This window comes from Pleuronectes platessa, chromosome 15, assembly GCF_947347685.1.
Source record: "Pleuronectes platessa chromosome 15, fPlePla1.1, whole genome shotgun sequence".
In the NCBI taxonomy this organism is placed as follows: Eukaryota; Metazoa; Chordata; class Actinopteri; order Pleuronectiformes; family Pleuronectidae; genus Pleuronectes; species Pleuronectes platessa.
This window is the reverse complement of record NC_070640.1, coordinates 16,930,413-16,956,628: the sequence shown is the minus strand read 5'-3', so window position 1 is coordinate 16,956,628 and position 26,216 is coordinate 16,930,413. Positions and strand designations below refer to the sequence as shown.

Sequence of the window (26,216 nt, the reverse complement as noted above, 5' to 3'; positions counted from 1 at the left end):
CAAGGGGCCCGTATAATGATCTGAGAGCTCTGGGGATGTGAACCACTTTCTTGATGTTAGTGAGAAGTCGAGCAGCAGCATTTTTTTTTTTTTTTTGCTGCAGCTGTCTGATCGGGACCTGTAACTTTAGGCCAAATCTGGGCCATTGCAATTTCGCCATGTGGGGGAAATACGACCACTTGATAGCGGTGGCGCTGTAGAGCTGGAGTGGTGTGATTCCGGAGCCGACAGGGAGCCCCTGAACGCAGCAGGAGCCTTCCCTCTGAGTCAGTCGCATGTTTACTTGCTTTGTCAGCGGTGTCCTCTCATTTATCTCTCTCACCTGCTGCTCATCCAAACCTTGGACTCTCGCTCACTTTATCGCATCGTCCTTATCAGCGGCTCCTTCTCCCGCAGCCTTTTATTATATCCCCCGAGCCCTTCCTCCCGCGGACATTGATCGGTCGGGCACACCGGGTTCATAGGTGGCTTTTTTTCCTCCTCTTTTCCTTTTTTCCGGCTAACAGGGGGAAACATGACGTTAAAATCCAGTAAAAACGAGCCCGCTGTCATCCTGGATCCCGTGAGCAGCGCGCGGACAGCCCTGTCCGACCTCTACCTGGAGCAGCTCCTGCAAAACAAACCAAAGTCTGACAAGGTTCGTGCCGCTCTCTTTTTACGTCGCTCTAGTTCTTTTTTGTTTTTATTTTTGCACCCCGACATATTTTGTTTTCATTTTTTTGTTTTTAGTTGTGTTCATGTTCGCTTCCGGGAAGTGGCGATCATGGGGGCCACATGACATGACATGACTTGTTTGTTCATGGACCTGGTCTCTAAAAATAGACCCCCGCTCTGTCTCCGCCACACAACTCACAACCAGGGGAGGTGATCGCAGGGGAACTCACGGTGCTTTGTGCGATTCACAGACCAAGATGATCTCACAACGATTTTGCGATAATCGATATATATATATTCCATAAGGGTATCTGTCTAACTGAAGAAGAAAGTAAAAGACCCCTAAAGGCGTATAGGGGAGGATTTGTGTAGCGTTTGGATGCAATTTGATGTCATTTTGACGCAAAGTGAGATGAAACATGGTCAAGAAAGTGCATAAAGTCTGATCTTAGTGCCTTTCTAGTCTTTAATAAACACACTCTGTCAACATGTGCCACATTTCATGGTAAAATAGCCATAAACTGGCAAAAGTTTGAGCTATATGTAGCTAGATATCGATATTTCTTCTCCAAATCACACCAAACTCCACACTGCACTGTCTTTAGCAATTTAAAATACACGCAGTGATACATGGCTCACGATACAGTGATTCTGCACTAATATATTGCAAGACAATCGTATAACGATACATCACTAAGTCTGTCTAACTGAGAAAGAATACAAAATGCCTTTAAAGAGGTAGAGTGCACGATTTGTGTTTTTATTTGGTGTCAATTTCATAGAGTTTAAGACGAACTGAGATGAAAAAATGTATTAGTGCCTCTTTAGTCTGGAACAAAAATGCTGTACCTTGTGAATGTCATTTCAACGTAGAATAGCCAAAAGCCATGAATTGGCAAAAGTTCAAACTATATAACTGAATACAAAATACACATATTTGGCACCAGCATATCTCACAAGTCAGAACGATTATATATTGCTGTAATGATATTTTGAACCACCCCTACTCACTACGACTGCAACCTCCTAACAAAGACAAATAAACGCGTAGATCTGTCTTTCCCAGTCTGCAGCTGTATGCCAGCTAGGTCACTTTTCCAAGTATTGCACAGTCAGCATCAACGGGAGTCCAGTAGACATGTCATTGGCAAATTTCACTTCTGCATTTCCTCCCAAAAACTGCGTATGGAAGTCATAAGACAGATTTGAGAAATCTGAGGCAGTCACATTTTAGAAGGGAAGGACAATGAGTCAGTTAGACAGTGTCCCGGACTCAGGCAAATTATCGGCGATTAATTATTAATCCCATAATAATCATGTCAGCATGTGACTGTCATGTCAGTCATCTATGGGCCTTTTTTTGGTCAAGGACAGTGCAGTGTAATGCAGGATAAGAGAGACCATTTGGAATGTAAACAAACTTGGTTTCTGTCCATTTCCAGCAGTGCTGTTTAGTTCTGCCTGCGGGGCTACAGCTGGGGATTCAATATCAACAGTGATGTGGAGGCCATGCAGGTTGTTTACTACATCACACAATGCCAGGCCTTTGTTCCAACTGGTTTTCACACTGAGGGAAAGATAATGTTTTAAGAGTCCAACTGACTCTGCCTTCAACCCTGGGGAAACACCTTCAAAACCCACAAAGTTTTAAAACAGCAGCAAATCAGTTCATGGGGGTGAATTTAATATCCTGTATGGCTCAGATCTGGCAGCCGGTGATACTGAGGGAACTGTTTGTGCTGAGCAACTTCGAAGAATTCAAGCAGTCAGCACTGGAGCCACTGAGGGAAACGGTGAAGGGAGGAAACTCCTTTTCCTGTTATCAGCACTTTTGTTAGATAGCCTTGAGCTGTGATTGGGACCGTTGGTTCCTCCGCTCCATGCTGAAATCACTGTCTTAAAGTGAGGTCACGTGATGCCTTATTTCCCAGTGGAGACTGCAGCCTGTGAAATGTCTGTCAGGGGCGACTCACTGTAGCTCCTGGATCCTTAATGTTCATTTCGGCCTGTTCTGCTCTGTTTACTGCAGAGGGGATTTGTCCTGTCTCCAAAAACACTTCAGGCTAAGAGCTGTGCACAAACTCTACAGAAAACACGCACATCAGCCTACATTTAGTCACACTGCTGTCGCCCCCTCAGACCTGAAATGAAAATCCTAACAAGTTTAGACAAGTCCTGCTTTAGGCACATGGGGCCTAGCATGAGATTAATGACTGGCTTACTTTTCTCATTTTCTTGATCAATTCCATGAGCCTGTAGCTGTTAAAGATTTGAGTTTGTCCCTTAGGGCTGTAATCTGCCCTGTTTGTCCCCATATAGGTCAAATATTGATCTCCGATTGTTTTCCTTCAAGTGATCAATACATCTTATCCTGTTGTCATGGAGATCTACCATAAATGCTACACAGGGGTGAGGGGATTAATAATTAATATTTCACCTCAAGACAACGAGAAGATAAAACCGAGAGAGATTTCACTGTAACCTAATCGTTCTAAGTTAGATGATGGAACCGAATGTTGGAAAACAGGTAGAAGAGTATAAATGGGATTTGAAACGTATTCGTCTCATCCAGAGGTTTTCTGTCTGAAATGCACCATCACAATCTGCTTGATCCCGTCCAGATAAAACGACGAGCAGACGTCTGGAGAAGGAAGCGCTCCGCTCTCTCCTCAATGCATTCCGCCTTTCATCCATTTGTTTGTTTATCCTTTTGATACCCCACCCCACCACACACACACACACACACACACACACACACACACACTGGTATTCAGGTTTCTGAAAGGGTTCCCTGGCCCAAGCTCTGTTGACATTGTGTTGACTGTTAACACAGATTGGAACACATTCTGAGAAAGTTTTTTTTTTATAGGTGTGTGTTTTATCTTTTTAACGTTTACTGTAAAAGGCCTTTTAATGCTAACCTAATCACACACGTGTATAGTGATAATATTCAACCTTTAGATTTGACCTTTGTTGCCTGCTCACAGTCCTGAGGGGGAGCATTACATCATAAACATGAGAATATAATTACTCCTCTTTGACATGGGAACACATACACATACACACACTCACTCACTCACTAACTCACACACACACACACAGTTGGGTCTGCCATTACTTCAGAGGACATTACATTGACTTATAATGATAAGGCCCAGCCGGTCTACTTTTAAGGTCCTAACTTAGCCTTGTGGCTCATCACATTATTTTAACGCAGTTCCGAAAGGTTGTATTTCCTCTTGTCTCTGGAGCAGCTTTAAACCGAAATGCTTTGCTCTTAGATAGCGAGTGAAACAAGCTTTGGATTTATGTCGTGATTTTGATCTGTGTTGCTGAACAGAGCCCTTTCCTGAAAGGATGTAATTTCCAAAGGATTCCTCCTGGTCTCAGCCCTGACATATAATTGCCCAAGTGCTGCGAAAAACATATCACAGTGCACAGAAAAACAACGGGCAGACTAGCTTCCCTCCCACGCTCCGGCTTCTCTTGACTCACAATCTCTGGATCCAGAAATAGGAGACTTTTTTTGCTTATGCACGAGATCGTCTGCCACTGTTTACAAAATCATGATTGTGTCCACAGACTCAATTTTATACAATCCACATACACAAGATAACAATCGTACCAAACCGCTGTTACGGGTAGCATTGTGGGGCTGAGGTGGAGGAGGACGATAATTACGTTTATTGGTATAGTAGTGCTGATGCTGAAAGATGCATTTCTCTTTTTTGCTTAAGCACTGCTGATGTGTCATTTTTGTGCAGACATTTTGTGCTGATGCATGTAATCTTGTCGCTTTAATCCCCGGTTTCTTAACCGTTTGATAGTGTGCATTCATTGTTCTGTTATGAGTGCTGTCCACAGAATATGTATTTAGTTTATTTCCCAGGACCCTTACTGGTACTTTTTATTTAGTTTGATTTTCATCTCCTTACTGTAGAGCACTGAGACGTCCTTAGATTAGATTCATTTAAGTGTAAAAGTACAATATGGATCCACAAAGTCACTGTGACTTTGTTAGTGTGTTTATTCCCACTACCAAACTTTGATTTATGCAGATTTTCCCAGAAGAATCTGTTTCCTTACATTAATGTGATGATGACCAGATGAGACTGGTGGTATCCATGACCACATGAACCTGGTTGACCAGATCACTGGATGGGGTTAATGAGGTGTTATAACGCCGGGTTAATTTTCAACCTTGAACATATGTTGAAACTGCAAATAAAACATGGCTGTTGGCGTAAATCAGCAGAGAGGTTTCACTGCAGTTATAGGAACTACCAGTGTGACAGTGATGAGATGAACTGACTGTGACTCTTGATGTTTGAATTTGAAGCAAAGTTCATTCCATAATGATAAAATAAGAGCTGTTGAATAATGCTTTTTTCCTCTCTTTCTTTTTTTTAACAGGCGACTATGCAAACATATGAGAATAGGGGAGCTGAGGTTTTCACCAACGGCAGCTCGAAACACATGAATGGTACAGACCTGACCAGGATGAAAGAAGTAGAATTTGAAAAGAATCCGTCGGAGCCAATGGTAAACTATCTGCCTTTACACAGAATTACATGCCCAACATAAAAATACTATATATATTTTCAGAATTGTGTTTTGCTGATTCTTCCTCACTTGTTGTGTGTTTGCCTGTAGGGGGTCACTCTAAAGCTGAACGACAAACAACGGTGCACTGTGGCCAGGATACTACACGGGGGTATGATCCATAGACAAGGTATACAAATCTCATCTTTAATTGTTTTTGTGTGTTAATGGAGAGTGGGTTGAAGAAAGTTCTTAACCAAAGGTCAATTTTTTTGATAGTATAAATATATAAAGATAAAAACTCGGCCAGTGCCAATCTTTTACAAGCACATAGAAGTCGCGTTTATGTTAGCTGTCATGAGCTAAAACTTTTATTTCATGGAATAAACTATGCAGGAAAGATGTGCTTTTATGTTTTACATTTTACGTAAACAAATTTCTTTCTTAATTCAAATTGTAGATATTGGTTTTAATTGTGTTTTTTCCTATTTTTAGTTATTTATACAAATGTTTTTGGGCAAACTTTATATATCAAGCATCAATTGTATTACTTTGTTGTAAGGGTTTGATAAGGACTTCTGAGGAATCATTGCTAATATATCTTTTAAATATATGTCAATATACTGGTATATTATTGACTCTAATCCTTATCTGCATCTGCCACAAAAAATCTATATTGTTCCGGCTTTAATATTGTGTATATATATATATCTATATATGTTTAAGCGGGAGCATGTGCGTGAACTGGGGGAGAACCACCTCATATCCTGATCTGTGGCTGCATCAGTGTAATATGTTATGTGTAAAGCAGACAACAGATGATTCTCATTTTGTTACATGGTTTTCATGTTGTTCCTTATCAGGAAAATGAATATTACCTCAGTAGTGGCCGGTGCTAGTTGGATTATAACAAATATAACACTTGTGGTTTCTTGCTCTCTCCAGGGTCCTTGCACGAAGGGGATGAGATAGCAGAAATCAATGGGAAAAGTGTAACAAACCAAAGTGTAGACCAGCTGCAAAAGATTCTGGTAGGTTGATGCCTTTACCTTAAATGAGAAAATCTATTTTGGCTCTATAGTTAATGGTCATTTTCATTCTCTACACACAGAAAGAAACCAACGGTGTAGTCACGATGAAGATCATCTCCAACCAGCAGAGTCGATCCCGAGCCTGTGAGGTAGTAACACGGGGGACACAATATGCACTTGTGGTTTTTGCATTGTGTTGCATTAGTGTTCCACTCAGACTGGATTGGTGTCTTGATGGGTTTGATTGCTTGTCTTTTCATCTTTACTTTGATCTAAAACCTTTTTGCTTTTTTTTTAAAGCATTTTGTTCTTTATTAGGTGAATCTTCTCTTAGTCAATGAACAACCCAGGTGACTATAAAATTGAGAACATCACTCACATTAGTTGTGCTAGCCTGACTTGAAACACTGTGGTAGTGTGTTTTATTCTGCCATCTACTGGTCACACCACTTCCTTCTCTCAAGCAACAAATCACGAGGATCGTAAAAATACTCGTTGGACATGGACATTACTAAGTGATAGAAAACACTGAAGTAAACATGGATTTAAAAGAGCTTTAATTAAGTGGCCAGTGATGGCAGTCGACTTAAAACCTTGTAGTCCATTAACCAGTAGCCTTAGTTAATATAATTTGAAAACTTAATGCCCAATGAACATTAGTGTTGGTGACCCAGACGGCTCCAGTGCTCCCATAGGGTGTCTGTGTACAACCACCACTGGAGAGACTTTGGGGGAGTCAACAATTGTTCATGAACTCTACTAACAATACTAATAATTTACCTTGCAGAGAATTTACACGTGGTCCTCAAGCTCATCTCTACAATATATAATCTATATATATCCAGAGCAGTAAAAGTTCTGATCCTGGGTATACGTAAACAAAACATTTTGCAGCTGCACGATTGATTAACTTTAAGAAGACAACAAATTAGTCGGCAGCACAAAGAGACTTTCAATCATTGAATCTATCAGTGGGAGAAAGTTGCTCTTTTAGTTTGAATCTGAACTGTCTAAGATCTTGACATGAACGTGTTTATTCTGTTTATTCTCCTTAACATTTATAGAATCCAAACAAACTGTTGAAGACCCTAGATTAGTATTTAACCTCTATGATGCTGCAAAGTTACTGTCGGTCACTGAAGTCCAGCGTATGAGTGTACTGTATGTTTATAACATTAGGTTCCCTAGAAAATGATATTTTGTGCATGTTAACACAACCCATTTTCAGACAAGAGATGTTGGGGTTTTGAACATGATTGCAACATGTACCCCATTTTTATGGCTTAGAGAATTAAGAAAACCGAAATGTTGAACATATATCTCACTTTGAGCTGTAATTCAGGCCTTTTCATCCCTGCACGACCATATTTTAATAAATTAGATTTACTCTGCAAGAATCTGGCATAACAGGCATTGTCTGGAGTTTCCCTGATGGGAGAAATAAAAACTTGAGAAAATGCCCCAATTTACTCAGAGAGAGAAAAAAAAAACTGGAAAAATGTGAAACAAATTTGTCCTCAGCTGCAACAAACACATTTCTATCAGTGACTGTAGCTGAAGCTGAGCTACAGTGGGTAACAGGAGATTATTCATCACATGGAAAAGGGTATTTATATAATTCAGTTCCAAACACCACATTCACATTTCCACTTTTAAATACAGAATATTTGCTCTGAACTTCCAGATGTACATGAGGGCCCAGTTTGACTATGACCCCACCAAGGACGACCTCATCCCATGCAAGGAGGCCGGGCTGAAGTTTAAAACTGGTGACATCATTCAGATCATCAACAAGCAAGATCCCAATTGGTGGCAGGGCAGAGTGGAGAGCAGCGCTGCGGACTTCGCTGGGCTCATACCTTCCCCAGAGCTCCAAGAATGGTAAACTGCTCAGTCATATAATGTGACAATTAATCCTGAAGTGCTTAACATCCCACACCAGAGACCTCAGGACTGTGCGAACTGTTCCCGGCTTGACCTAAATCTGTGTATGTGCCGCAGGAGGGTGGCCAGTAAAACCAAGGCCAGAGAGGGCAGTCAGTCCTGCAGCCCGTTTGGGAAGAAAAAGAAATGCAAGGACAAGTACCTGGCCAAACACAGCTCCAGTGAGTGACACACTGGAATCTCTTAGTGCACCTTCTCTCAGATGTGCTGTCCTGCGATTTTATCTTGAATATAATCTCTTCTGTTGCAGTTTTTGACCAACTGGATGTGATTTCTTATGAGGAGGTGGTTCGGCTCCCGGCTTTTCAAAGAAAAACACTTGTGCTCATTGGTGAGTTTCGGATACATCAGTAATTCCAAATTCTTAAAAGTAAAATCACTTCTGATCATCTTTACCGAAAAAATGACAGCATATGTTTTTGGAGCTTTGTTTTCGCACTATATGTGAAATTATATCTATTTTTGTGTAAATGTTAGAAATCTATGTAATACTCACTATATCATGGCTATTTCTGTGCCAATGCCAAAGTTTATATTTGATTTAAAAAAAATGTCATGCAAGTAAAATTTCTGTTCCTTTTAGGTGCACCTGGCGTCGGAAGGAGACACATCAAAAATGCACTATTGACCAAGTACCCGGACAAATTCTCCTACCCAGCACCGCGTAAGTAGACGCACACGCTTACTCACAAGAGCAAATGTTTCCAAACTGTCCTTCTTCTAAAACGTACATTTTCTACACAGACACCACCAGACCCCAGCGCAAGGACGAGGAGAACGGGCAGGAGTATTATTTCATCTCCAACGACGCCATGACCAAGTGCATCTCCGGGAATGAGCTGCTGGAGTACGGAAGCTTCCAGGGAAACATGTTCGGCACCAGACTCGAGACCATCCAGAAGATCCACGAGCAGGAAAAAATCGCCTTGGTGGACGTGGAACCGCAGGTCGGCATTTACAGGGTTTTCAGGAAAAGAAAGGAAACATTGTAGTCTGAATTTCTCCCTGCCCATAGTTGAAACATTTCTGTGCTGTAGTAATTCTACTGTTTTAACACTGATTCTCCTCCTCGCTTCATCTTTTAACGTAGACCCTGAAAGTCTTGCGGACGGCTGATTTCGCCCCTCTTGTGGTGTTCATCGCTCCGACCACCACATCTTCCCAGGTGCTACATCTCAGAATATGCTCAAATATCCTGAATGACCTGAACTCCATCCTGACCCTCTGTGTCTTGTGCCCTAGATGGAAAACCTGCTGATGATCCAAAAAGAGTCGGACGCCATCCTGACCACGTTCGGACACTTCTTCGACGTGATTCTCGTCAACAGCGACGTGGACGAAAGCGTCAAGGGGGTGGAGGAAGCCCTGGAGCGGGCCATCTCCACCCCGCAGTGGGTGCCTGTATCGTGGGTGTACTGACGGCCGTCCGGCTCCAGTGTAACGCCTTTTGTTTGATTCAAATTCAGTGCAATATCACTCTCACTTACCCGAAACCTCTCAGTCAGTGATCTCCCAGGCGTGTTTGGGGTTTTACTATTTGGTTAATGTTGATTGTCACAGAGATTTTTTGCACGAGTGCATCCCCCAAAAAATAAGCAATATGTAGAAAGGTTTATTTTGAGAAAGTGGAGAACCTCACCAGGGATGTTTTATTTTGGTGGTTATTATATGTTTGTGCTTCAGGCTTTTGGGATAGTTTTGGTGCAGCACACCTTTTGGATTGCTTGGAACGCGAGCGAATGCAAACTAGGACCACAACTGTGAATGAAATCCTCACTTTTAAATCAGGATTTCGTCATGTGAAACATTGATTCTGGATTCTCTCTCTTCATCGTTCTCATTAATCTGTGCCATGGAGTTGATATTCTGAAACTGTCTGTCCATACAGTGTGTGTAACTCCATAATGCGACAATGTCCTCTCACACGAAACCTTTCAGTCGGTCAGTGACATCCTTTCTTGTCTCATCTCATTAAATATTGTATACCTCATGGGATACTGTAAAGGCACTTTTAAACAGAGAATAAATTTCCCTGCTCTGTAGCAACATCATCTTTTACTTTTTTTTCCAGATAGAAACCTGTTCTTTAAAGCCCTCAGGGGAGGGGGGAGGGGCGTATGTCAGTTGTCCATGAGGAGCCAAACCAGGAGACGTCACTGAACTGTAAAGGTTGACGTATGATAAGAAACATTTGTCTGCTGCCTCTGTGGTTCCTCACACTTAAAATATCTTGACTAATATTTGAGAGCAGAAGAATTGTGGGGGCGGGGGGGGAGATCATTTTTTCAGGGAAAGTCATGGCTCATAACTTTGATCAATTATAGATCAAGACCTGTGCATCTGAGTCTGTACCTGTATCTGCCACGTGACAAATCCTCCCAATCACAGTGTGGGAGAAATGCTTGCAGGATATTCATGAAAGTGGATTTGTTCAGAGCCTCCATCCTGTCCTGGTTGCATGGCTGGAGTTGTGGTCTTAATTAAATCTATATACACCATTCTATGTGGAAAAACTGCTTTTTTATGTTCTCTTGTGTTCATCAAATTGAAAGTACCCAAATATGTTGTGGTGCAAACATGTGAGATAATACAATTTGTATGATTTAGTTAGAATCAATATGTGGAAATAATTGAGACAGCGGCTAGGCAGATGTACTAATGGAAGTGAAATGATCATTAAACAATTATGCAGTACAAGTGTTTAATCAAGTAATGCAGCAGCATATTATCATAATTATTCCCATAAACCAGCCAATTAATTTGATCTATTTAGATAATCATATTAAATTAATAAGAGAAACCTTTAAAGAAAACTACCAAGAGATAATTAGACAGATTAAAAAACAGCCCAATATGTGTGTGAAACCATAGAATTAACAAAAAATACAAAATATTTATGGAGGGGGGCAGCTTCTAAAGCACCACCCACAAAGCTACATGTTGCTGGAAATGAAACAAAGCTGTCTTATGGCGCCACCATGTGGCTGTCTGCACAACCACAGTCACTCAGAACAATATGTGTTATATGCACCCCATGAGCTAAGACGTTTAATCTACGTGCTAATTTGAAACCACGCACGATTGCTATTTTTTCTTTTGTTTAGTATTTTGTGAATTTCATTTCTGTATAAGACATTTAACCAATATCATTACCATGATTATTACAAAAAAAGAACACAGTCAGTTCTGAGGCAGAAAAATTGACTACATAAAATACAGAGTAAATGTGTTCTACAGCCTATCACCAAAATGGGGATTGAATAATTTGATAATCAACTAAACAAATAGCAGTGAATATGTCAGTAGCCAAATAGAAGCTGGAAAGAGCAGGCTCCAGCATATCAGAAATGCTGTGTTCATCTTTCAAATTTGAAGTATATTTTAATTAAGTTTCAACACGGTTACTGGAGAAAATAGCTGTGAACTTAATCATTAACCACAGTGCTGCCAATTAAACACTTCAGCTCATCTGTTCCCGTGCTCAGATAAACACGTTCGTATGCAGTTTGTTGCATAATCATCCAGATAATGAGCACATATGTAAAACTCTAGAGCCGGGCGGAAATCCCTGTGTTTCTCAAATTTTCAGAATTGAAATATGCAGGTCAAGAAAAATATCTGATTTAGTATTTGCTCTCATTTGGTTATGTTACCCAGTTGTCAGAGTAGCAAAGCCTCTTAATAATCTCACATTCAGCTGCTTCAAGGTCCTTGTCTAACTCAGTGTTGGGGTATTTGTTAGCTCTGAAGACTGTGATTCACCCACTGTCAACAACACTGCTCCAAACCAAGTTTAGTCCGACTATTCTGAGTACACACACAAAACACACACAACACACATAGCCGTGCCTCTGAATACATTATATTGATTTCCTGGAAACTAACTTTAACCTTAAACATCATTATAATTTAACGAACTCTAACTCTAACCCTTACTCTTACCCTATCCTTAACATTAACCTTAACATTAACCTTAACATTAACCTTAACATTAACCTAACCTTGAAACATGTCTTCACTTTAAGATTCAATGATTTACATTATATGGACTTTTATTTCGTCCCCATAATGTGACTATGCAAACAGATGTTGGTCCCAACAACATGAGTTATACTTGGACACACACACACACACACATTCAGGTATTTTGTCTAATTTAAGGTCAGTGGAAATAAAGATGGATCTTATTCACATAAGGTTTCAGCCTGTGTCAGATCATGTGTTGTGTTATCTTTCGTGTGCACATGGCTCACACTAAATTCAACACGACAAAGGATCCCCCCCCCCCCCCCTGCCTTATAGTATTCAATGTTCCACAAATGATTTAATCACTCACTCAGAGCTCATGTGATTATAAAGCAACGTTTTTCACGAGGCTCAGTTTGTTCCTGCATTCAAAGAGTAGAGAAATTACAGGAATCTACACAAACAAGAAGCAGTGGCCTTCAGGAGTGTGATCCAGTCAAGGACCTGCATGTATATAGTGTTGTGTGTACTTATATTTTTCATCACACATGTTGGTGAAGCCTCTTTACATGGAACTGAGCCCCACAGAAATCCTGCTGAGGCCAATTATGAATAGATTATTGAATGGATCCTGTAGCATGTTACAGTTGCTTCCCTTTATGGGGTTTAAAGTTCAGCAATTCAACAAACCCTGCCTCTTAGAAACATTGCCCTCATTGCCGTATGTAACATGTATGTACAGATGGTTGACAGATGAAAAGACAACCCTAAGTGGAGAAACAGGATGAACAATGTCCTCAACCATAATGCACGAGAGGTCACTGATTGGTTTGATGAGTACGAGAAGGATGTGAATCACACGCTATGGCTTTCACACTCAATATGAGAGATTTTAGTTCTACATGTTAAAAAAGATCTCTCCACTGTCATCAAAACATAAATCCTTTTCTAAAATAGATTATTAAACCCCTGCCTTCTTTGAAGCTGATCGTTTTATCAACTTGGTTTTTTAATTGTCATTAACTCAACTCTTTTATATTGTGTTCCTGTCTGTGTGTGGATGTTTTGTTCAAGCTGTTACGAATGAATTGCCCCCAGTACGATTGATAAAGTTGTTCAATAAAATTGAATTAACAAATAACGGAACATCTTTTAGAGGAGTGGTGTTTCTTGTCTGTAAAGTTGCAGAAACTTGTAGGAACTGTTCTAAGGCACACTGGGTGTACATTGGGGTTTCCTTTTTAATTTGTCACAGTTAGCCAAAGGCCTTTTATGCTTTCCCACATGGCAATATAGTTTTGGTCCAGATTTTGTCCACACTGCCACAATGTCCCCTGGCCTATACACCCAATGATTGCACTTGGGCGGTTCACCTTTGTTTACAAGAGCTGAGTAAGCATGAAATATTAATATCAGATGTCAACCAAAGGTGGCCCAAATTACTTTTGTGCTATTCGGGATATTCACCATTTACCACATGGGCCCCTTTAGGTTCACATCCAGATCCCACCTTGCCTTGAGCACTGTGTGTTGTTTGGGATAGTTAGGCCACATTTTCTGTTTTACATGTGGGCAACTTTAGGCTCACATTTATTACACCAGGGCCAGGTTAGGGTTAGGTTTATTCATAAGGTTGTGTCATTCGCTGAAGTGTAAGCCTTTACTGTCATTGTATATGGTAAGATGAAATATATAATACCACTCCACTCGGTGCATAAATACACTTTATATAAAGCAAAAAACAAAAGATATAACACAGTTACATTTTTTAATAAGAAAAAAGTATACACATCCAGAATTTATATGTCTGTTTTACTTTGCTTGGGAAGCTAGAGCCTCCATCACATCATATAGCAGTGAGGGTCACCAGGGCCCCATGGGCAAAGCCTTATAACATATACTCACCTAGTTATTGCACTATAGCATTAATGTTATGCAGAGCACTGTTTGAAGCAACAAATGAATCAATATTGGTCAATTAAACTCCATCCTTATACATCCATATTTAATATGAATGATAACCAGGCACCTACAGCGAGCCTCGCCACACCCCCTCTCCAGGAACGCCATTTTGTTGACACACAGTCTCGCCATCAGGAAAAAATAAATCCCCTAAAGTGGAGCTTTGAAAACCGAAGCACGACCCTGACATGTAAAGTGTGTGAGGGGGAACACACCCGGAGACCCGCTGCCACTGTGTGCGGATCGAAAAGCGGCGCTGCTCCGAACATTACTCCGCTGTTCACAGTCTGCGGCCGCCCGCTTTAACATGAAACTGCGCGATTGACGTCACCGAGCCATCTTTGTCCAGCTAATCCAGGCGCCTGTTTATTCCTCCTCCATCACAGCGCCGGGCTCCGCTCAGTAGAAGTAGGAGGAAGAGAGATCAGATCCGAAGAATAAAATTAAGAGAGAGAGCTATTTTTTTGAATAGCGAATAAGGGACGCGTCTCTGTGGGAGATAGAAGCCAGTGCTCCTCCTCGGCTATATAGGCAGGAAACGCCACAATAACCAAGCGAAGGGTGCCAGAGGGTAGAGAGGAGCGCAGATCCACATCCATCTGTCACCCACTCGGTTCCAGCTCACGCCTCCTGTCCGGATACCAGCACCACAACCTCCAGGAAAATGTGAGTACACCCGCACATACACATTAAAACCTCTTTAGAATTAAAATCACCTGTTTACGCGTTTCTGCCGCGTCCTCTCGGGCGACGCTCGCAGCTTCTCTCTGTGTCTGTGGCTGAATCCTCTTCATTTCTCATATTTCTCATCCATCGCATTCACAAGGATGTGATATTAACATGAAACCGTGTGTCACTGCTGCGAACCGGTGATCGTCCTTCCCGGATCATCATCACCTAAATGTGTGACCGCACGGAGGGCTAAACGCGTTGGCCTAACCTTGGAGCGCACGGAGCCACCGCGTTTTATCCGACATTAAACCGAACATTATCCTCATACAGGTGACTTCTCGTGCGATTACACGGTGAACAGGCTCCGTGATCGTCGCCTTTTTCTTTTTTCCCCCTATTACCGTGTGTTGGTTTTCACCCGTGACAGCACGCACGCATTTTTTTTTGTAAGTTCCAGTTTGGACTGGTTTAAATTGAAAAGGACACCGTGAGTGCTGTTACCCACAGGGTCATTAAAAGCAAATCAAGGAGTCTTCGAGTTTGAAACATTGTCCCTGCGCCTAATAAAACGTTCACAGGGCTTTTTATTCCTGTGGCCCTGACCCTCCGGTGACGATTAGGCTAATTCCGGAAAACGCAAGGACACGATGTGGAATAAGCCACATGAGCTGATCCACTGCTCCAGAAAACCTGTTGAACACTTATATCTTCCATATTATTCGACGAATTCCGCATAGTTTCCAATAAAAATGACGCTAATTATTAGCGTTGAATGGGGCTAAGGCCTAGTTTACGTGATATTTGCAGCCTTTGGGGGTGGGGGTAGCCTAGCCTCCTACTGTATGTCGTCGATTGTCGTGCGAGGGCGGACAGCTGCATATCTCACCATGCCCCAGCCTGTGTTCCGGATAAACCCTCTCAAATGTCTCCATTTTATGTTCCTGTCTGCCATATTGTACCGCACATGATGCAAGTATAGAAAAGGTATAGGCTCAGGAAAGACAGCCGTGACAACCACTTTTTCTTACACAGCAGCCACTTCAAAACGTTGAAATATCCTCCTGCCCACACGCGAGGTGTCAACATGTCCGACAACATCCCTTCTTTTGGCTCTCTGTAACATTTGTCATCAGCAATGTCGTTCCACCATCACGCTCCGCTCCCCATCCCAGTGGCGGTGCTAGGCTTTCAGTGTGTTCACAGGCCTGTCGTGCTGGTCGTGAAACATGATGATCTACGGGACATTGTGTAGGCCTGGTGTGTGTGCGTGTGCGTGTTTTTTTTTGTGTGTGTGTGTGTGTGTGTGTGTGTGGCTGTTCGGATCCAGTTCAGGAACATGAAGACAATCAGACAGTTTCTGGTCTGAGCTGCTGTGGCGCTGTCCAGTGCTGAAATGTCGCTGTCAAGTGCTGAAAGTCAGACAGGTCCCTCTTTCCACGACGCTGACCAGCCAAAGAGAAAGCCCTTTGACCAGGGAGCTAATTTATCATCATCGTTACTATTATCACTAGTCATTTTAAATCAAATCTATCTATATTATATCAGGGATTCATGCAAATCCTCTCAGACTCAGCAGTCTTTGGAGACCACAGGCCTCAGACTATTTTAATAGAGCGTCTTGAAAGAGTGTTGGATAAACAGTATATTCAGCTCGCGTACCAAATCATGACATGGTTGGTGGACCCTTTGTGTAGATAGAGCTGTGTAACCTCCATCAACCCAGAATGATAGGTTAGCTGAAAATTGTTGCACAATTTGCATTTAGGATTGAAACATTCACTTCAGTTTTTTTTCTGTTCTGTGGATATCCCTGATTGCACTTTGAAAATAGAATGACACATGTAATATTGCTTAGGTAAACTCCACACATAGATTCAGTAGTGGCAGATTTTCAAATTATTTTTTATTTCTTTGCAATTTCAATCAATCGGTCAATCGATTACATTTTATTTGCACAGCCCATATTGACAAATCATACTTTTCCTCAGAGGGGTGAGCATTGTTCAACATCTTCCGTCCTTAGCCCTCAAGAAGAGTAAGAAAAAAATACAGAAAACTGAAGAATCCCTCTGACAGAAGTACGATGGATGACACATGTAACAGAGCACATCAACAAAATAAGAATATTTACAACAAACATGAGAAAAGACAAGTGTCTAACATTAATGTAGAGCTGTATCAATGTTTTTATATAAAACAAATGTCTGACAGAGATGAAGGAAGCAGTCATTCTGATACATTCACCAGTGATGTCTATTGATTTAAATATCCAAATCAAGAAATGTCCATATCCATTTCTCAATCTGTTGGGTATGTTGCCAGTTCAGATGTAGCAATAGTGTTAATGTCTACAATCTACAATTATTTTTACTGTAACTGTATGATAATCACTCAAATCTAAAGAATTCAATGTTATATTTATATACAACTATTGAAATATTGTTCAAGACATAATATGAATAGCTTACTATTCACCCAGTGGAGATACAGTGTTTTTTACGGTGGCAGTTTGTGTTGGGACTGGTTGGCAGCAGATATAGACCACCAGCACCATTAAGCCAACTATTCAGAAGGATTTGTTGTTGTTAGTTAGGATTAGTAACGTGTGAGCGTGTAAAGGTGACCTTTATACACAGTTATGTCTCACACTAGTTCAGTTGGGACCTTTGTCACAACCTACCTGAGCCTTTTATCCCAGAGTCAAAGCAAACAATCACATTTTTTAATTGTATTGATTCATTTCGACAGGTGGATATCAATAAAACATGATAAATCAACAGCACTGTGCAACATCATCGCAGAACATTTATGATCAAATGTTAAGATTTATTAATAAAGATATATGATGTAAGCATTGAGGGTATAGAGTAATATTATCACATCAGCATAATCATATCTTTCACAAAATTTGAGGCTAGCTTGTTTTCATGGCCACAATCAATATCAATCAATCTGTTGTTGTGCTAGCTTGGTGCTGTTGTACCTGATATCCATTCTGCATTGTATTTACAATGTGTAGGGTTACATTTTCACTTTAGATAATCCTGTATCTTTCAAGGCAACTAAACCAACTATGTATTTCACAAAACTAATTCAAATATCCACAAACTGAATGTTCTACAACCTCTGGTCCTAGACTGAAACAGAGATTTTCATTATTAGAACAATTTCAAATACCATTTTATTTGTAATGAAACTCATTTACTCATTGATTTAAATAGATTTAAATGTGCATTATTGATCCTCTTATATGTTAAAAGGAAAAAGCTTGAGTTTGTAATTTTTAATAATCTATATTTGGTGAAACCAATGAATAGTATAATAGTATAGTATAATAGTCATATAAAGAGACTAAGACAATAACAATACAATATAAATAATATATAGCTGGATAGATAGAAATGTAAAAAATAGGTAATAGTATATATAAAGAGTGGTTAAAAAATATGTGCTTGATAATACAATATATAGAAGAGGCCAAATAACAAATATGTCAAAAGTAATACAGTACATACTTAATATAAATCAAGCTGTATTGTCCTTGCAGGGTGAAATCCAGGGCAACAGAGGGGATTTGACCATATTAGTCTTTGTAAACAGGACATTACCATCCAAGTGAATGGATACTGATGTATTTGTTGCACATTATGCAAATAGCTGAGCTCATGAAATATATTTTCACTTAGCTTTTACTTTTCAGTGGTAAGTGACCCTTTCACTTAAACTCTCTGCCTCTCGTTGTTACTGTTGCATTGTGCAATATGAGAATAAGTCAATGTGGAGCACAACCAAACTTGACATGACAAATCACTGGACTTGCAAAAAAACAGATTCTTTGTGATGGGGGGGGGGGGGGGGGGGCTAACTATTTGGACTCTGTGTTCATTTTTTGAACACAGTGGATATATACAAATCATACATATTAAATATGTGCATTTTCTCCTTCACTTTGTGTACATTGTCCTGTAACTACCAGTTCTTCACACAAAAACCACACACTAACAGCTGAGTCAAAAATGACAAATTTTCCCTCAAATAATATGTGACCCCTTAAATTCCACATCTCCTGAAACTCCTCCCTACGTACATTCTGTATGACATCAGTTATATAATATCTGCCACCAAGGAAAAGTGGGAAACATCATAAGCGACCATTGGGAATAAGTAGATCTGAACTATTTACTTTGCCTTAAAGGTTAACTAATGATTCTCACATGCTTTATTTTGACTTATCAAGCTATTTCAAAAAAATGTCAACAGCCTTTAACATTTATGTTTTGTATGATCTATAGGTCTGCCCCAGCCGCTGGAGCCCCTGCAGATGGCCCTCCCAACCTCACAAGCAACCGCCGTCTGCAGCAGACACAGGCACAAGTGGATGAGGTGAGTCCTTCACAAAGTCACGTCAGACATTTCTCGCTGGTAAAAGGATCAAATTTGAAAAACAAATGATAGTTTCGGTAAGAATACATGCTTGAATCTGTGGTTTGATATGAAACTTATCATCACCTATATCCTATAGTCCATCTTCATCCTGTCTGACCCTCTCATCGAGTCGTCCTCTCTTGATAGCTGATTGTGGGTTCACTTCGAGTTTCTTTCCCCAGGTGGTGGATATCATGCGTGTAAACGTAGACAAGGTTCTGGAGCGTGATCAGAAGCTCTCAGAACTGGACGACAGGGCTGATGCCCTGCAGGCTGGAGCATCTCAGTTTGAGACCAGCGCTGCAAAACTGAAGAATAAATACTGGTGGAAGAACGCCAAGGTGAGGACACACAGACGTTTCTCAAATAACAAATAAGTGAATGTGTGAAGGCAGAAATAGATTGACGTCTTAAATGGGTGACAAATCTCTAATGTTGATTTCTGATTTGCTCATAAGTAAGTAAGGGAGTAAATCAATTGTATTATAAAGCACCTTTCAAAACTAAAGTTATAAGTTAAAGAGGCATTAGCATAATTGTTCCTGTGCACTTGAAACAATGACATTTCATTTGAAGAAATATACCAGTGATTAACTAGCTTTAAAAATTGGAAAACTGCTTCTCTAACAACATATTTTGAAACTCCACTGTCAACAGATGATGATTATCCTGGGTGTGATATGCGTGATTGTCCTCATCGTCATTATTGGTAAGATTTTTTTTTTACGTTTGTGGGTGTGTAAATGAATCATTGTTATTGTATTGGAATTATATCGAAATATATTTTAGATATTGTACACATATACAGTATAAAATTAAAAATATATTTTATATGAAAGCAAAACTAACAAACATTTTGAAATGAAGGAAATCATTTATTTTGCTGATACATTACTCTCCACATTATGAATTGGACTTGATCATGTGTCCTCTCTGTCTTCCTGCAGTGTACTTCAGCACCTAAGAAGAGTCGGTCCTACCCCAGTCTGATCCCAACTTCCTTGCTACAAAAAAAAGAGAAAACCCTCAAATTGATGAAAAATTTAACCACAGATAATTAATTTACTATATATATGTATCTGTCCCTGATTAGCCTCGATATAACACCCCTAAACCCTTCAGGGCCCCATTGCTCCCCCCACATCCACCACCTCCCCCTCTGGACCCCTGTCAATATTTGTCCTTGTGAGTGTGTGGCCCTGTCTCCTTTCTGGGTCCTCTTGGCTTTTCTAACCTGCCATACCGAGAACCAAACACTTGTGACGATGCAACAGAAAAGGAAACAACGATTGGCGATAATTGTTACATAACTGATATATATAGTTCTTTGTAGAGTTTTATTCTGATATATATACTGTTTTGTAGGTGTGTGTGTGTGCGTATGTGTGTGTGCATTTTGTATTTTTTAATTTTTTGTATTAATTTTATGTATGCTTCAGCGTTAACTACTGCCTATTAATCAAAGTGTGCATCTTGCATGTTATCATCATCTGTCCATCCTCCCGGCTTCTTCTTCTCTCTCTCTCTCTCTTTGGTGTATTTTTGCACAGTGGAGTAAGTCTCCTTTTAATGAAATACAAAAATTCATTTTCACCTTCATCTGTGTTAGGCATGTCCACTACGACAGCTCAAAATGAGCCGGAGGATTAAAAATCATGAAGTTACAGAAATTTGAGCTACAAAACTGCCCTTAAAAGCTTCAGCTTAAAAGCTTCAGGTTTCTGTAACTTGATGCCTTCAGAAATCCAAGTCTTAGCTTCCTTTGTGGCTTTCTCAGAAAGTTATTGCTCATCGATATTGATCAACCACAAAAATCATGCATGAATTGTTAAACCCTAATCCCCAGTTATCATCATTTCCGGTCCTTCTCATTACTTTCACTTCTCTTTATACTTTTCTTTGGCAACATCTGTAATAACTTTCATCTCAAGTCACAGCTGCAGATCTTCTGTTTCCCAGCATGCTTGAACACCTCGATTTCCTCTAATAATTTCAAAACTGCCATAGTACAGATGGACCAATGTCTGTAGATGTTTGTTTTTTATTTCAATATTACGTAGTGTCTTATTTCGAAAAACATTCCTTCATTGCAGTCTAGTGCAAATGCTCTTACTGTAGCACATGTAAGTGTAAGTATCTTTAAAAAAAAAAAAATACATGCAATGAAACTTGTGTCGAAAACGTTGGTCATACAAACCATAGGAGAAAAACAATGTTATAGTTAATAGCTGTAAGGGTTAGTTATGGATAGACAGGATTAGACTTTCAGTCTGTCCAAATGATTATTATTTTTTTCTAATATCGTTGATGTTATCTTAACATTGCACTTGCAGTATACTGTGGAGATGTCATTCATGTCAGAAGGTGGATATGTGCTTACAAAACTATTCTAATGCCAGGGGATAAAATGGGGCCATTGCATAAATTGACATTAGTTGATTAAGTTTCATAAAACACAGGTTAATTCTCACAGGCCTATGTCGACACTGAAAAGCCTTAGCTTCCAGTCACTTCTGTTAGTTACTGTGGTATATTCCCGGTCAGACACACCCTCGCACTTTCAGTTTGTGTAAGGGAGTGGCTGACGGCAGAGGGAAAAAAAGGAATCTGATTAAAATGCACAAATGCAACCTTGTTTTTGATGGCGCTGTCTGGCTGGTCAATAGCCTGGCCAAAGCAGATCCTCCTGCAGCAAAACCTGAAGAGCACATTTAAACTAAAGAGAGACACAGCCTTATTTGCAAATCCAGGGACAGAGGCTAAATGAGGAATAAAGGTTGATTTCCAGTTGAGTTTTAGTTTCAGCAGTTTGCTAACTTTGGGGTAAGTTAGTGCCAGGAAACGTGAGAAGCAATTCTTTAGAAAAAAACAAGATAAAGTAGCCATCCTAAGAAGAGTGTTTTGCTAGTGCAGCGGTTCTGTCTCAGTGTTTCTCCCTCTAGTTAAGGCCTTTTTTTTCTTTTTTAACTACAATAGATTATATTTTTTATTATAGTATATTTTTGTGTGATACAGACGGGTAAAGAGGAAGTGTGTGATCAGCACCGTGTTGCTGCCTCTAGCAGTGAACTCCTCTTCACCTCTGTCTGGTGTGTTTTTTGTAATTCAGCTCCATGCGTTATACACTGCCAAACAACAAGGGAGAGGCTTCTATTGTTATTTCTTTCATCGGTGCTCTCGCTGGTTTGGTCTTGACTTATTCTCCCACCTTTCTTTGTTGGTGGCGTCCTCTCCTGTGTATACTACCCTTTTGGCTACTTTGTGAGCAGGAGAGCAGGACTGTGTGATGCACTCTGTTTTTTAATGGTCTGTCACGACCTCGGATATGAAGACAAATCTAAAAGGAATGGCCTGTAGGGATTAGGACCATCTTACCGATTGATTAGCAGGGGTTTTGCTGTGCTTGGAAAAAGCTGTAATTCAGTTATTTAACTAAGCTGGATTGTCAAGAATCATAAAGGTATAAATTCAGCCGACAGAACTTTGAGTAGGCTATCATCACAAGAAGGCTTCAGAGACTGCAATTCACCTGCATTACTCCAAATAAAGTGTGGGTAAAGCCTTAGTAGCCCTCTCCCTCTTCCCCATAACTTTATAATCTTTCCCCCTGAGCTGAGTGGACCAACACGTCCGCGCTTGCTCAACTCGCTGATACAGAATCTTACAGTGTGTGTGTGTGTGTGTGTGTGTGTGTGTGTGTTAGAATAGCTCTGTCTTGGGAATATCCCTAGTTTATCCCGAGAGATTAGGCCGCTTAAACCCGAGGCGTGAGGGCACGTTGCTTCCTTGACCACCTTGAATTATACAAGCAGAGAGGTTACCGCTCTGCCGGCAAGTTCTATTAGGAGGGACCCCGACCTTGACGAACCCACTCTTCCTACCTGCTTCCTGCTTCCCCCTAGATGTTTTCCTCTAAACAGAGCAAGAGTAAACTGCAGAAGATTACCAAAGACCAGATTTCCACGCTTACGCTGCCAACTGCCATCAAAAACAAGCAGAGAGAAACAGGTTATTCAAACGGTCCTGGTCTGTTTTTAAATAGCTCACCCCCTTATGGAATCTATCCACGATTACAGGAGCTGTTAAGTATTGCACACTATTTATATAGTGTGTCAGTTTGGCTTGGGAGTGTGCCATTATGCAAGTTAAACCAAAACAAAACCGCATACTTCAAATCTCGACCACAGTCTCCCCAGGTCTGAAGGGCCTCTGTAAAAAGGTTTCCAGACACATGATCCTATGACTAATAATAGCACAACTCTTCTTTTTTCTGTCTCCATAGTGCTGCCGAGTTTTAAAATGAAAAGAAATGAAAACAAACTACAGCTATTAGACATAATTCAAGAAAAAAATGTAAAAAACCTGCATTGTTTGGTGTTGTAATACGGGGTGTTTTGGGGGGTAGGGGGTCCTATATCCTCAGGTTGAAGGTATAAGCAATTTACCAAAATATATACGAGGACAAAAACTATATAAGCAAAGTATAAAATTAGATTTTTTGGGCAATAGAAAAATCCTTTCGTAAAGGTGGTCCTTTTAGCCATGCTGCAGGAGTGAACCATGGTGAACTGAGGAGAAATAACACTAACTGATTGGGGTAGGACTTCTGTGTTATCCATGAGTCCAGTTGTTGTCCTGTGAGTGCTCAACCAATTTGGTCACGATGGTGAAAAAGAAGCGAGTGCTCTCTTTTTTCCCCTGTTGCTTGATTGTCTGCAGGAGAAAAAGTGTGCACACGTTTTACCACCGTGGCACTTGCTCCCGTTGTGATTCAATAATTTCGGCGGGATTGGGGAACACGAGTCGATGGAGAATATTGTCTGAAGGGCCAACCTGGAGAATTGTTCAGTGATCTCAACTGCGTTCTGGTCATTTGGTGGTGATGCAAAGTTGCCGACAAGGCGGGGGGAATTGTTCAGACCGTTTTCCAGGTTTGAATCACAAAGGATGAGCTTGTGATTCAGTTGTGGAAGGAACCACGCAGAGAATGAAACACAACATCCAAAACTTCAACATGTGATACGTACAAAGTAGGGGATTGATCCCTAACGCTTGCCGTCACCACCAAACGAGATGAACGCAGCAAAGAGGAGGGACCCTTATGAGTCACTGAACGTTCACAGGATGGCCACAAACACAATATTCAACTTCACATATGTCAACATGTTTTATTTTGAACCAATTTTTTTTTTTTTTTTTTTCTTCTTTTCCATCAATTTAGTAATAACTCCAGATGTCACTGAATTGTTTGTGTGTAAGCACTGATGGGTAAAGGTAAAGAAAATGGGAAGTTAATGGGGGGAGAAAAAAAAGAAGTATTTTTACCTTCAATGTCCAGAATGCTTAGAATGATTCTACAGTTTACATCAGATTGCTGTTTGTATCTATCTATGAGATATATTTTTTGTTGAAATCCGTTTATTTTTGAGGAAAGATTTTGATTTCTCTTTGGGGCTCCTGAGATGAAGGTCCATATTGCCCCTGGTCATCTGGCCTTACAGGAGGGATAGGACGGGAGGATCACGGGCAATGTACTCAGTTTTCTTTTCTTTCTTTTACCTTTGCTTTTATTTATTGATAGATTTATTGTGCCGTCATTTGGTATGGGATTAGTAACTACACAAGGTTGACTCAACGTAAAGGGGAGGAGACTGAATGAAAAATTAAAGTACATAAAATAATTGTAGTGTAAATCTATCAATGTCTTATTATATTGATGAACATCATGAAATATATGTATATTGGAAAAACAGTATCTATGACAACTTGTACTTTTGTGTGTGCTTCATGTGCTTTGTGGGTGTGCAACAATGGGCAGATGCAATTTTGACTGCAATTCTGGGACCTTATCTGACCTGTATGAATAAGCATAAATTTACTACCAACACAAAGGTAAACCTCTCTCCTGAGTTCATCTGATCACATGTTAGTGTGTTTGAAAAATACATGGAGGCCTGAGGCTACTAGTATAGACGTCTCTCACAAGCCGATGAACGGAAAACCCTAATGTAAAAGCCACAACACAGTCACAAATTGACCACATTTAAATGACTCTGTGTGTCATGTACATATGGAGTCTTAGATTTACACAACACAACATTAACAGCAACTCTGACATGAAGAGAAATGTTTGCTATATTGCCACATCACATATCATTTAATACTACTTTACACACATCTGGTTTTTGATGGGTTTTACCAGAAATAGTGCCTCCGTAGTATTTAGAGGAAAATCGGTAAGCAGACAGATTCTGTGACACTGAACGATCCCCTGTGTGGAGAAGTCCAAAATGTTGACAATATAGGCAAGAAAAAAAGAAAAGAAATTAATAAAATAAGTATTGAATAAGTACATAATATACACTTATTATATCGATATTATTTTTAAACAAATGTACTTGGGTAAAGTGCAGTGACGCAAGACTACTGCATACGGATATATAACCTACTATATTTGTGTATTAGATATGAGATATTGAAATAGACATATACATATACATATATATGCACATATAGACTGAAAGTATATAGGCAGGTATATTAAAATGAGCATTTAAATGGTAAGTGCTACATATATGTATTCATATGAATGGGGTTAAATTCAATAGTATACAGGTATAAATTCAAGTATTGTGCAGAGGACACTAATATGAAAAAGTATCTATAGGGTTAACGGTTTGACCCTTGATAAAAAACTTTAGGGACACCAGTACTGGTAGTATTGATTAAAATAAACTCATTTAGAAAGACAAATCATTTTATTTGTGTCACAGAATGTGTTGTAAGTTCTCACCAAGTGTAGATACTAGCTTAGAGGTCATGGCAATAAGAAGCTTTAAGTAACCAAAGCTTACAGTATCTTGTAAAATTAAGCTGCAGTGATGGCCCCTTCTGGTGACTTTTATTTCGAAGGACAAATGGGGCTCCCAACCAAAACCTCATGAATGACATATCATCTGTAGTTCCCAGCATATACATTTCATATAACCTTCATACAACCATGCAAAGGTCATTACAATA

The 26,216-nt window shown here is 40.1% G+C and overlaps 2 protein-coding genes across 2 annotated transcripts; both read left to right on the top strand.

Annotated features, from left to right (window-relative positions):
- The first annotated feature begins 221 nt into the window (after nt 1–221).
- mpp1 (MAGUK p55 scaffold protein 1) lies at nt 222–10,671 on the top strand. Its single transcript, XM_053441239.1, has 12 exons — nt 222–637; nt 5,068–5,196; nt 5,308–5,386; nt 6,142–6,227; nt 6,308–6,376; nt 7,912–8,108; nt 8,229–8,332; nt 8,422–8,502; nt 8,755–8,835; nt 8,916–9,118; nt 9,262–9,336; nt 9,414–10,671. The coding sequence occupies exons 1-12, from the start codon at nt 515–517 to the stop codon at nt 9,588–9,590; spliced, it is 1,404 nt and encodes a 467-aa protein (XP_053297214.1). The 5' UTR covers nt 222–514; the 3' UTR covers nt 9,591–10,671.
- A 3,988-nt stretch (nt 10,672–14,659) lies between these two features.
- On the top strand, nt 14,660–24,990 carry vamp2 (vesicle-associated membrane protein 2). Its single transcript, XM_053441571.1, has 5 exons — nt 14,660–14,765; nt 19,064–19,154; nt 19,379–19,537; nt 19,854–19,905; nt 20,144–24,990. Coding segments are annotated over exons 1-5 (321 nt in total). The 5' UTR covers nt 14,660–14,763; the 3' UTR covers nt 20,161–24,990.
- The last annotated feature ends 1,226 nt before the right edge of the window (nt 24,991–26,216 follow it).